Below are 13,477 nucleotides of genomic sequence, written 5' to 3'. Positions count from 1 at the left end.
TCTTGGGAGGAATGTATGTATATTTTACCACAATAAAATTAAAAAGCCCTAGTGGAAGTACTGTAGTTCTGAATATCCCATATATCTTCCATTTGCTCCTGAAAAATCCTGCAGTAGCTGTGGTATACTCATCCTGGGGTCGAAGAATCTGGGTTTGAGTCCTGATTTTGCATAAGATTTCTAAGCCTCAGTTTCCTCATCTGTTAAATGGCAGCAATTACCTTTTTCATAGGTTGGCTGTGATCAATTAAATAAATTGATGGATAATTAAAATGCTTTAAAACTGTAAAGTAGTACGTCAGTGTAGGTTGGTTGTATTATTATTTACCAAGTGCTTGGCACTGGGCAGCAACCACATATCCAGAGCTTTCTGGAAAGATCCTTCAGGTTTGGGAAATCTGGTCCATTCTAGCAGGTTCCTGCCACTGAGGAGCTCACAATAGGGGGAAGAGAAGAGGATGCCCAAGAGACACAGGGGAGAGCCATGAACTGTTGAGTCACTCAGTAAATGGTCTGATCAGAAGTGTTGCCCCTTCTACCCCCCCCAACCCCGTAACTGGGGACCCCGCTGACTCGAAGCCATCCGTCCCCCTCAGCAGACACGTGACCAGGAATGACAGCACTTCTGTATCTCATGCTTCACCCCCCAGCAAGGTAAAGAGAGTCGCCAGGTAGGGACCTCCGAGGGACTGGACTGAGGAAAACCAGTCTCCGGGACACATTGCCTGAGGGTCCTGCTATTTTCTCTGGAAAGCCAGGGTCCAGAAAGCTCACAGCCCTCGGGGAGCTGCAACACCAGTAGAGGCTTCGCGATGATGACGATGACAACGATGACCACGTTATTTATTGAGTGCTTACTGCACTCCAGGCACTGTGGGAAGCAGTGCACACACGTGCCCTCATCTGACCCTCTGAGGTGGGCATTTTTACTGCCTCCATTTCATGCATAAGAACACTGATGCCAGAGAGGCCAAATAGCCTATGTAAGTGATTAAGAAAGAGAAGCAAGACGTGAGCCCACATCTGTCTGAACGCCCCGTCTGTGCTCTTACCTGGCACCCCGCATCGCCCCTCATAGATGGGCCAAGCTCTGAGGAATGACCCCCAGCGTCCACACTGTCTTCAGTCCAGGGGCTGCCCCAGGCTCACTGGTGGCCTGCACGTGACTGTGAACTGCGGTGGAGAACAGGGCATGTGGCCAGCAAGACGCAGTGCTATCCAGTCCTTGGTCCTGGGATCACAGGGCAGCAGGGAAGGTCCATCTCCAGCCTGTTTGGTGGTCCTCTGACCAATCCCAAGCAGAGCTGATGAGGTCGGCAAGGATGTTGCTGGCCCTCCTCCCCAGATTGGGGGGTGTCAGGCCAAAGCAGGTAGCCCACTCTTCTCTCCCTGCAGCTCCACCACTGGACTCCCCTGGAAAGGAGCGGCCCCAAAGGAACTGCTTGTTTTGCGCAGGGAGGAGGGAAGGCCCGCAGCCCAGAGACCTCAGGACAGACAGGAGCCACAGGGAGCGGTCTCAAGCAGAGGCGGGGAGCTCTGGGGCTCTCACCCCAGACTCCTGTCGTCCCCGCGGCCAGCAGTCAGCAGGGCAGTCACAGAGAAAACTCCCAAGAGCAGAACCAGACCCGTGTCTCCTGGCCCAGCTCATCCCTTCCTAGAGCAAGCAGAGCCCCACGCCCCTTTCTGAAACGTTTCTGACCTACCAAGAAGCTCCAGGGCCAGGTGGGTAATGACAAGGAGCAGAATCAGTCTCATCCCCAGGCTGCAATGGTGACAGGGATGCCACCCCATTGCCAGGTCCCTGACCCCTGACCTCTGACCCCTGGCTGGAGCTCCTGACTTTGGTCCTGACTTTGTCACAGTGAGCCTTAGGCAAGTCCCTTCCTTTCCCTGGGCCTCTAAAGGACTAGACCAGCTCAATATGTTCAACCCTTTTCAGCCATTTGCTGAGCCTATTAGCATATTTTGCTGAGCCCGTTAGCATATTAAGGGCTCTGTTTAATTTCTCTTGATCCAACATGTCTTCAAGGTCTCTGGTCGTGGAACATTTATTTCTGTGCAATACCTACTGCAGAACATCCTTTGGAAACCTGTGACTCAGAGGGTTGGGGGTCCCTTCGAGGGTCCACCTCCAAGGGCCTACAAAGAGCCCAAAGCCGCTTGGAGCTGGATGGCTGAAAGGGGCTCTGCCACTCACCAGCCGTGTGCCCTTGAGTAAATCCCTTGACCTCTCGGAGCCTCAGTTTCTCTCACAGGCGAAGTGGGGATGGTGCCTCCACTTGCCTCCGAGAGTTGGGAGGCCTTGGGCGGAGCCTGAGATGACCCAGGACACGCAGAGCACACCGGGAGCTCCCTAAACAGGAGCCCTCCGCTGCCTCCAGGAAAGCACAGCCTGTCTCTGAGCTGTGGCTGTCATTGGCGCTGTGGCTGAATTAGATTGGCAGCCTTCCCAAGAGCGGAAAGGAGGGCAGGGGCAGCGTCCAGGGCTCAGGATGGGGGTGGAGGTGGTGGGTCTGTCGTTTGTCTGCTCCCCCCTCCCGGCCCTGGTAGGCACTCAAGTGTTTGGAAAGGTAAGCCAGGCCGGGCTGCTGCCTGAGTTGGTTCCTGCCCTCCGAGCCAAGGCAGGGGCAACCGGACTGGTTTGTCAGGGGCACCATCGGCCCCTGGCTCCTCCCCTCACACCCACCCAGAAGGAGCAACTCCTCTTCACCGTTCCCAGACCCACCAGGACGTGGGGCATCCCCCTTGCTCCCACCCAGCCCTAGACCCTGCAGGCGAGGGCTGGGGGAGGCACCCAGAGAGCCCGGTCCAAGCGCGGTGCCTTTTTGCCCTGATTCTGGAGCGTCTGGGGCCATCATCCAGCCCCCGCTCTCCCTCCTCCTTGCCCTCCTCCTCCACTCCCGTGCGCATCCCTGTGCAGGTGCTGGCCTCCAGGGGCTTGCGGACTGTCTTCAGGAAGTTCCTAGCAGCCAATGCAAATGAAGGCCACTCCCTGTTATTGAAGAGCAACTTGCAGGTACAGATCTGTCCCCTGGCAGCCACAGGCTTCTCCCTGAGACTTAATCCTCGGCTTTCTGAGTCACCCTGGACTTCTCGACCTGCGGCAAATGGAGAGTGGTCTGGGGGCCAAGAAAGTGTCTCATGAGCCAGCGGGGTGCCATCTTTGCTGAAAACCAGAACTAGTTGAAAGAGTGTCTTGGGGTTGAAAGTTAGCATTCAGCCCAGGAGTTCCCTCCCTGTTGACACGGGACAAGGCCCACACTGTGTTTCATGACCTGTAGGCTGAGGCCATAGCTCATGCCCAGAGGAGGACATCCCCCAGGACAGCAGGCAGCTGGGCACACCTGCACACGTTTGCTGAGGGCACTCAGCGCACTGGGCCCGCAGACGTTTTCTTTCAAACCTGGGCTTTGTGCATGGCTGCCAGAAGCCAAATAGAGAAGGCCAGGGGCTGGCCTCAGCTCACGAATCACTCACGGCCACCCGAAGTGGAGGATGCAGGTGATCCAAGCCCCATTCGCTGCCAGGCCGGAGGAGAAGCAGGGCACCTTCCCGCAGGATCAGCTCCGCAGAGCCCAGAGGAGGTGCCATGATTCACCCCAGGAAGATCGCACAGGCCTGGAGTCGCCTCCCCAAGGCCTGGAGTCCAGCTTCGATGATCTTCGATGAAGACCGCACCCTGCTCCCCAACCCCCAACCAGGGATTCCTCCAGGCACCGCCACCATCCCTCTGAAATACCGGTCTGACCTCCCACTTCTCGGCTTAACACTTCTGAGCAGCTCCACAGCTCTTTGCCACGGTTCTTAACCTTCCTTTCAGGAATTTGATGATTCTCTCTATGCACACTCTCCCCAGAAAAAAATGTGCATGCGAAATTCTGGATGCAGTTCCAGGAGGTCCCAGTGGGTCCCGAAGCCCATCCTTGGAGGTCCTTGGGTTTCAGGAATTCCAGTTAGAGAGTCCGGCTTCTGTGATGAAGTCTAGCTCTTTCACATGGTATACACGGGCTTGCCCTTTGCAAACCGAAGACCTCAAGCCCTTCCATGTCCCAGACCAGACCCACGGACTCCAGCTTTGCCTCCCAGGACCTCAGACCTCTGACCCGTGTGGATCTGTGCGCATGCCCACGCTGTCCGCCCGCCACTTGCCTCCTGCCTGTATCTCTGCTGTGCCTCTTCCAGGGTGCCGTTTCCCACCGTCTTCTTCCAAACTCCTCCTCATTCTTCCACACTGGGTCCAGCGTCCGCTGTGCAGCAACTTTCCTCGGCTCCCCGCCCCCAGCCTCCTGGGTCAGGGCGCTCCCCTCCCCCATGGGAGGACCTACCCGCTCTCTGATGCACTTCTCCCTTCCTCCTCTCTGCGCTTCGGCGGGCGCAGTGGTGCCCCACGTCTGGGCACTCGCTTGCATGTTGCTTTCAGAGGCGTCCTCAACTCTTGCTATGTAGTTACATAATGTACATGAGCACCATAAAAAACACAACAGACTGTATATTCTGTGTCATTTTTAACCACCCCTCTCCAAAAGCAACAAGGACTAGAACAAAATGCCCACAGAATCCGAGTGACAGGAGGCTCACCCAGGTGCAGGAAGAGACTCGGCAGGTGTGTCACAGCAGGCGCCGAATGGCAAGGTCACTGGGCAGAGCAGGGCGTTCAGGAGCTTTGGCTCTGTCCTTCGGCCAGTTGGTCATTTAGTGACTTGATGGCCCCTGTGTGTCAACATCTGAGTTCTTTTGGCTCAATATGGCTCATAACTCCAATCAGAGTCAGCAGGCAGCAATTCCCAAGCCAGCCGCCACCCCGGAACCAGCACTTCCTTTTTTGAGATGGGTGTGTGTGTATGTGAGTTTGCATTTTTTAGAAAGCTCTGGGTGATTCTGGAACACAGGGCTCCCACTGGCCCCAGTTCCCTCCCCACTGCCAACCTGGGACACAGGTTCAGGGTTGAAGGGGCTCCTGGGATCAGTGGCCTGGGCAGCTTATTTCCCAGCACAGGAGACAGGCCAAGGGAAGCATAGGTCACTGCCCCAGTGCCAGCTGGGTCTCCATGATATAGGTGACAAGCTGTGAGAATCGAGTGAGAAAATGGGGAGGAAAGTGCATTGCACACCATAGCATGCTAAAGCAGCATCTCAACCTTATTTTTTTATCATTGTCTCCCTTAGGAGCCATTTTATTTATTTTATTAACTATTTTTGTGTGATCCCCCCCCCCGCTTTATTGAGGTATAATTGACAAATAAAAATTTGTCAATTTGTCAGTAACTGAAAATAAATATTTAAGATGCACGATGTAATGTTTTGATATACATATACATTGTGAAATGATTACCACAATCAGGCTAATTAACACACCCACTGCCTCACACAGTTAGCACATTTATTTGTAGTCAAAACATTTAAGATCTACTCTCTTAGCAAATTTCAAATATACAAAACAGTCTCGTTAGCTATAGGCACTATGCTGTACGTTAGATCTCCAGAACTTTCTCATTCTGCATAACTGCAACTTTGTACCCTTTGACCAACATCTCCCCATTTGCCCTCCCCCAACCCCTGGCAACCACCATTCTGCTCTCTGCTTGTGTGAGTTCCACTCTTTTAGATTCCCTATAGGAGTGGAATCCTGCAGTATTTGTCTTTCTGTGTCTTGCTGATTTCAATTAGCATGATGTCCTCCAGGTTCATCCGTGTTGTTGCAAATGACGGGATTTCGTTCTTTTTTAAGGCTGAATAATATTCCAGTGTGTGTGCGTATAAAACAATTTCTTTAACCATTCATCCATCAACAGACACTTCAGTTGTCTCCATATCCTGGCTAGTGTAATGATGCTGCCATGAACATGGGAGAGCAGACATCTCTTCAAGATCCTGGTTTCATCTCCTTTGGGTGTGTACTCAGAAGTGGGATTGCTGGATCATATTGAGAAGCTGTTTTAGACATTTTTCCCTAATTGCCCACCACTACTAAATTTTCATACCATAGGTCTTCTGTATATCTGATTACATACGCTATGTGTATCTACTTTATACATATGTAAAGCTTACTCTTTGTATACGATGCAGGGTAAAATATGACTAAATAAAAATTTTAAGTTAAATTAAGAAGCTATCAACATGTAATTTAACATTATAACTGAACTTTCCAAGTAACTTTTAGTGTAATTTATTTACTTACATAAATTGTACATATGCAAAGAAGCAATTTATACAAAATATACAATGGTAACAGCAATGCAATCAAATCTTAAAATATCATTCAAAACTGTCATTTTTCTAGCAAAACAACTGACAAAATTAATTTCTTAAAAGTTATTTTCAGTAAACTTAGCTTTCAACTCTTGCTTGATACAGCAAAATAACTAGTCTCTAGGGAGTGTTGGGTGGGGTGGTCTGAGAGGCCTCTGTGAGACAGTGGTGCTCCCGGGGGTGAGAGGTGAGTCCTGTGTTGGAAAGGGCATACTAGGCTGAGGCCAGTGTGCCAGGAGCAGAGGGAGAGGGAGGAGAGGAGAAACTGAGTCAGAGGAAGGGATGGATGGGCCTCTGGCTGACTTTGGCTTTCGCCGTGTGAGGTATGACAGGCAGCCTGCAGAGGGTGTTAGGCAGAGGAGGACCATGATCTGACTCACATCGTGAAAGGGTCAATGTTTTAACAACATCGCCCTTAGGCTGAAGATCAAATTCCTCCCTCAGGGGCTTATGAGGCCCTGCACGGCCAGGTCCCTGCTCACCTCCCAGCCTCATCTAGAACCAGGGGGCCCCTCATCAGTTGCTCTCTAGCCTGCCAACTCCCCACCCCAGCCCTTCAGTTCCTCAAATGGTCCATGCTTTCTCCAACCACAGGGCCTTTGCACATGCTGTTCTCCCTGCTTGCTTCACCTTTCCCACCTCTCTCTGCCTGGTAACTCCTCTGACACTGCCCATCTCAACTCCTTCATCACTTCCTCAGGGAACTGCTCCCTGACTTTCCTTGAGAAGGTCACTTCTTCCTATTGGGTGCCCGCCCAGCCCTGTGTAGCACTGAGCAGAGTTATACTATCTGTGTGCTCTCTCCCTAGCCCTTCACTGCCTCGCTGGAACCTGGAAGAGTTCTGGACACAGAGAAAGCCCCTAAGAAATTTTTGTTGAATGGATAAATGAACAGCCCCTTCACTGCGCTTGATGTATCAGAATGTGTTCATTTACTCCCTAGATACCTATCGGCCCCGACTGTACACAGAGTCCTGTGCTGGGGCTGAGAATAAAAAGGTAGATGTCATTTGTCCAACTGTCTCCTCTTCCACAGATTGGAAGCTCTCTGAGGACAGGGGTCATGTCAGAGGTGAATGTCCCCAAGTGTCCTTCAGTAAGAACCTGGGAGTTGTGCAGGTCTCTGTCACGCTTCACATCCGACCATCAGTCCTGCCACTCAATCTGCTCCTTCTGCCCAGGCCTGCTGCCCTGGCACTCTCAGGCCACAGCAACTCCCCTCTGGACTGGGCCACAGTCTCTGCACAGGCCACCACATGATCGTCAATGTGATCGAGCTCAAGGCAAGCATAACCACGTCTACTGCCTGCCTACAACCCTGGGCAGGTCCTGCGCTGCCTAGGGTACAAAGCCCTGGCTTCTGAACGCAGCATTCAAGGCCCTCCCATCTGTCTTCCACCCACCTCTCCACTCAACGCTTGCCATTTTCTGCCTCCATCTTTAGGTGCCAACAGCAACAAACCCTGTCTTGTTCCCTGCCCATGCCACGCAGCTTCTTGCCTCTCTGCTCTCACTCAGTCTGTATCCATGAAGTGCCTCCCCCACCATCTTTGCCAACTTAGTCTCACTCAGCTTCTGAGATATAGCTCATGCATCTTCTTCTCCAGGAAAACCCCTATCCTCAACTGAGCATTCTTCTTCACCTGATTCTGTTCCTCTTTACAAACGTATTGTAACATCTACTTGTGTGTCTCTCCTGTGAGCACTTTGAGGGCAAGGGATGTGTCTTATTTATCATAGTATTGCCAGAACCTAGCATAGTGCCTAGTAATTAATAGACACTCAGTAACAGTTTGACAAATTGATCTTGGATGGATGGATGGGTGGGTGGATGGATGGATGGAGAGATGGATGAATGGATAGAGTGATGGATGGATGGATGGAAGGATGATGGATGATGGATAAATGGATGGATGGAGAGATGGATAGATGACTGGATGGAGGGATGGATGGATGGATGGATGGATGGATGGATGGATGGATGGAGAGATGGATGGATGAATGGATGAATTGAGGGATGGATGGAGCAAAGGATGGATAAATGAAGAGAAGGCTGGATAGATGATGCATGAATGGATGGATGGAGAAATGGATAGATAAATGGAGAGATGGATGGATGGATGGATGATAGATGAGTGGATGGATGAAGAGATGGATGGATGGGTGGATGGATGGATGGGTGAGCAGACTGATGGAGAGATGGAAGGAAGAAAGGATAGATATGGCCAGGAGAGACTTTTCTCACAGGGCAGAAGCAAACTCTTCTTTTCCTACAGCATTTATTGATTACTACCTTGTAGCAGGTTCTGTACAAGGCACTTGGATATGTCACCCCATGTGATACTCCCAATAATCCTATGGAGTACATACAATTATGCCCCATTTTACACTTGAGGGAATGAAGGCCCAAGGTCACAGATAGGAAGGGACAGAGTTGTCTCAGGCCTTCAAACCTAGTGCCCTTCCCCTACACCGCCCTGAGATAGGAGCACTCTCTCAGGCCTCTGAGCCTGCTGATTTGCCTTGAAAGAAGGGGAAAGCACAGCCCACCAACCTTTAATTCTGCACGATGGAGAGGCCTCCCTTCCTCCCTCCCCCAGGAGACCAAAGCCTAAATCCAAGGGACACTTTCCAGCACATTCTAACAAGGTTCAAAGTGGAGTGCTGCTCCATCTACTAATATTTCTCTGAGACTGTGCTGCCTCTACCCTCTCAGTACTCTGGGGAGATTGAAGGTAAATGCTCCCACTCCAGGCCAAGAGTAAGGAGCCAAAGTGAAAACAGAATGGGGGTGGGGAGGACTTGAAAAACAACCGCGTGGGCAAAGCTGAGACAGCCCCCTAAAGGAGGCCAGAGCACTGTAGCTGGGGAGGAGGGAGACTCCTCTAGGGCCCCCTGGGGGGCTCACACAGCAGAGATGAGGAGGGGGATCTGCAGGCAGCCTGGGCCTCTGCCCTGGGAGGAAAGCCAGGCTCCCTGCATTCAGCACTGGTCTCTGTCTTCTGAGATGGGACTGGGGAATCATCAAAGGCATGTGACTTGGTGGTCACTGGCCCAAGCTCCCATTCTGCAGAGGCGGACACTGAGTCAGGGAACAGGAGAGCCTTGGCCGAGTTCACAGTGTGCTTCAGGGAGCACAGGGAGCATCTGTGTGAAGACCCAGGTCTCCTCACACAGGGACCATGTTCTTTCTCTGTCCATTGTCTGGTCCCTCTCTGCCTGATTCTGTTCCCCAGGGCACGCACTTCACTTAGCCCTGAGCCTGTACTGAACCACCCTCATGTTAAGACCCAAATCACCTGCCTCCCTGACCACACCACTCCCCTGAGCTTCTGATGGCGTGGTGAGCAAGAGGAGCGAACGGGAGGGCATGGGGGAGAAGGTCCACCCTCTGAGGAGCACTGCCCAGGGTGCTGCCCTCAGAGCTGATCTCTGCGTGGTATAAACAAAATTTGCCTAACTCTGTGATACAAGTCTCCGGTATAACGGTGGCCTGAACATCTGTCTCTCCATCATCTCATGCTCAACTCTTTCCAAAATCCCTTTTTTACCCTCTCGTCTCCTTCCCAAAGGGTTTGAAGTGTAAACAATATAAAGGACAGCTGAAGTAAGTCTTTAAAACAAGAGTTAAAAGTAAAAATATAGGTAAGGAGTGGGATAATTATATAAGCAAAAATGGGATAAATGTACGTTACTGCAGAAAATTGGCTCTGAGCTTCCTAGAAGCCAAGGTAAAAAGGGAAATCTGATACACTACATAGCTTTCAGGAGCTAATAAATGGCAATATAGAATAGCCGGTAGGACGTGGGCTCTGGTGTCAGAGTGCCTGCATTCAGAGCCTATATTGATCCGCTATCAATGCAGCTTTACCCTGGTTCACACTCGATGCCTGCCCCTCTGTGTCCCCAGGCTGCTCCATCACTGAGGCTGTGACGATCCTGGGGAACAAGCTCAGAGATTACCAGGGGCAGTTCAACACCACCCACCTGCTGGCCCTCTGCGACTACTTCCACAACACCTTCATCCGCCACTACAAACTCTACCAGTATGTCCTGGGCCAGGAGCAGGACGTCAACCTGACCGTCACCCACCTGGAGGTGTGTGCGCCGCCCCAGCCCCTCCCGCTGGCCGAGGGCGTGGACAGGGAGATCTGGAAGCACAAGCAGCAGGTGGCCGAGCTCAGTGCGGCTGAGGGACAGAAGCGCACCAAGGCGCTGCTCCTGAAGGAGGCGCTGCGCCTGGAGCAGGAGCACGCGCTACAGAGGACGTTCTCGGAGGCGTCCGTGCAGCGGAGCCGGGTTCTGAAGAGAGAGGTGAGCCTGTGCCCCAGGTGGGGAGGATGCTCACCTGCCACGTGCAAACGCCCATTCCTCCCAAGAGAAGGTCCAGGCTGGAGTCAGATGCACAGACAGAATCCTGTTGTCTGCACACAGGGAGCGGGTAGAGGGGACAGTCACTGAGTAACTACTGCAGGCTTTGTATGCAGGTTTCACAAAACACCCCTGTGAGGTATAATTCATGTCCTCATTTCAATGATGAGACAACTGAGGCTCCGAGAATTTAATCAACTCGCCCAAGGTCACTGAGCTAGCATGTGGTAGAGTCCACATTTGGACTGGCTGACCCCGAAGTCCAAGTTCTTTTCACTGCATCATCGATCAGTGACAGATTCCACCAAAAAAGACGCTTGGCTCTGAACCACCACGGAGTCTGTCTGTGCCTTTCACCTGCCTGCAGAGCCAGCATCCATCAAGGCCTGGGGGGAAGATGAGAGAAGGACCATGAGGGACAGCTCGGGGTGGGTGATGTGAAGAGGTGGGCAAAGGGATGGGGCTCGAGATCGAGGGAGAAACCAGATCTAAGGAGAATCCATGTCTGGTGTGTGGATCTAAGAAAGTGGACTGCCCTCTTAACGGGTCTTAAGGACCACAGGGGCTCCCAGAGTCAGAGTCTCCGATGACCAGCTCTTCAATAAATGGTGACTAGCTTGGCCCAGGGCAGCCAACTTCTTGAGGGCCTGGCACAGTCCAAATTTATTTTTTAACTATACATAGGCACTGATATCATCACTGTTGCATCATCTTTGAACAAAGAGACAAGTATGTGCACCTGTGTATATATACATGTGTGCATGTGTTGAGGGGCGTGCTGGGGTGGGGGTAGGGAATCGCAAGGCCTGTGGGTTCCAAAAGGGATTTGGCTTTGAATTGTCAGCCAAAGAGTGAACGGCCCTGGGAAGTTCTCCTTTACATATATATAACACATTGGAAAAATCTCTAAAGAACAATTAACACAACAATTAACACAAGATATTCTTCTAAGGTAAAGTTAAGTTTCCAGGATAAAAAGCACATCGGGCTGCCACATAATCTTAGTACATTAAGACTTCCAGCCAGGATCCAACAGAACCCAAGCAGCAGTCTGTCTTCACCTCCTTCCTGGGACCTTGCTCTAGAATACGTGGGCAAGGCCACAGATGGGAGGGGCTGCCTCTCCTCCGCCTCCTGTTCCCCGCACAGCTGCTCTTCTCTGCTCCTCCCAGCTCCCCTGTGGGCCTCCATTACTTTGCTGCTGGTCCCTGCCTGGTGGAGCTTGTGGGCTGGAGTCCCCTCCACTCTGTGCCCCTGCTGGTGTGCCTTAGCTGGGGACACTCAACACTATAGAATAAACATGGTGCCTCCTCTTGGAACACAATCCTCCCTAAAGACTTAGGGGAAGAACACTATTTTTATATAAAAACAACCAAGGAGACATTCTGGGGTAAATGTAAGATTTTGCATGAGATTCTAAGTTCAAATATGAGATCTCAGAGAAACGTCCTCTAGGCAAGCGGATACTCCAAGGACGTCCCCTGGCATCCCCAGGACAGGCATGACCTCTCCTCTTCTGTCTGGTTGCTCAGCCAGGGAGCTTGAAGAAACACAGTTAGATGGTCCATATCTCCAGGATCCCAGGATGCCATGATCCTGATTGACATGACAGAGAGGTTCTTCTGTTTAACGTGGCAGTTGGTGGCTAAGTTTCCCTTCTTTCCATGGCTGGCTGGTTGGGGGACACCCCGCTCTCTGAGCAATTTCCCCTGTCCCCTCCAATGAAGCCTGCTTCTGGAACTGTGAGATGTGAGAATGAGATGGAGGGAAAGGGGAAGGAAGGGGGATGATCTTCAGATGGAGCTTGCATTGACCAGGAAGTAGGGGATATGGGACTGGCCTATTGGCCCAGAACAATGTTAGTAATCAACAGGGTGATTGCCACAGTGGGCCTGAAGGAAGAAGGAGAGAAGCAATTACTGGAACCCAAAAAGAGAGCAGTGGCTGTAGGAGAGGGCCATGGGGCAGCAGGTGTGCCTGTAGGTAGAGGTCATGGTCATGGCCAACCCACAGCTGGTTGGGAGGAGGGTGAGAGGCTTCATTCTCCTCCCACCCTCAGATCTCCTGCCAGGACCTCCCACTGGCTGACTCAACCAGAAGCCAGAGGTCAAGGTAGCTGGTTGACGCAGCCACCCAGAGCACAGAGTAGGATGGAGAGGAGATCTGGAGGGGGACGTGGAAGGTCCTAGCACACAGAAAAAGGAGGAGGCTGAGTTGAGAATTGGATCCTATTGAGGAACTCTATCCACAGAGGGCCTTAGCCTTCCCCGGAGCCCCATTCACCAGCCGCTTTCTGTTTCTTCCAGGAGTTAGAAAATCTCATCAACGAGGCCATTCATGTCCAAATCGAATGCCTGAAGGAGCTGCTGGAGTATGAGATCCAGATAACTTTTGATATTTTGGACCTGAAACTTCAGAAGAAGACTTTAAATCTCAACGCTCCTATCCCCTTCCCACTCCCCATCACTGCTCAGCCAGCTCAAGAGGACTCTCTTAAGTTCTACAAAGCAAACAAAGGAAAGAAAGCAAAAGCAAAGAAGTAGAAGGCCCGTGTGGCTCTGACTGAGGAGGAGCCATTGACGATCACGCAAGTATTCTGTGATGTGCTCAGCACCCAATAGATCAGAGATTTCTTACAATTAAAAGAAACAAAACAAGACTCACCATCTTATCTCTATCTTCTTTCTGGAAACCATCTTCTAGCACCTGAAAATCCAACCCAGATAGATTGTCCCTGTGCGGTGAAGAAGGCTATCCTCTGCTCAGCACAGAGCTTTGCACTCGATGGGCAGGCAAATATCGCTTTTAGACTAAGCCTGGGGTTAGACACTGAGGACAGAACTACCACCCATGGGTT

General features: G+C 51.6%; 1 protein-coding gene across 1 annotated transcript in view; it reads left to right on the top strand.

The window, feature by feature from the left end:
* The window catches only part of C11H8orf74 (chromosome 11 C8orf74 homolog), a 29,234-nt gene extending 16,071 nt beyond the window's left edge, over positions 1-13,163 (top strand). Inside the window, exons 3-4 of the mRNA XM_058549797.1 lie at positions 10,160-10,563; positions 12,927-13,163. Of these exons, the coding sequence (XP_058405780.1) occupies positions 10,160-10,563; positions 12,927-13,163 (641 nt within the window). The remainder of the gene's footprint in view (positions 1-10,159; positions 10,564-12,926) is intronic.
* Positions 13,164-13,477: the final 314 nt, after the last annotated feature.

The sequence above is a fragment of the Diceros bicornis genome, chromosome 11 (assembly GCF_020826845.1).
Source record: "Diceros bicornis minor isolate mBicDic1 chromosome 11, mDicBic1.mat.cur, whole genome shotgun sequence".
Classification (NCBI taxonomy): Eukaryota; Metazoa; Chordata; class Mammalia; order Perissodactyla; family Rhinocerotidae; genus Diceros; species Diceros bicornis.
This window is presented reverse-complemented; position numbering and strand designations above follow the sequence as displayed.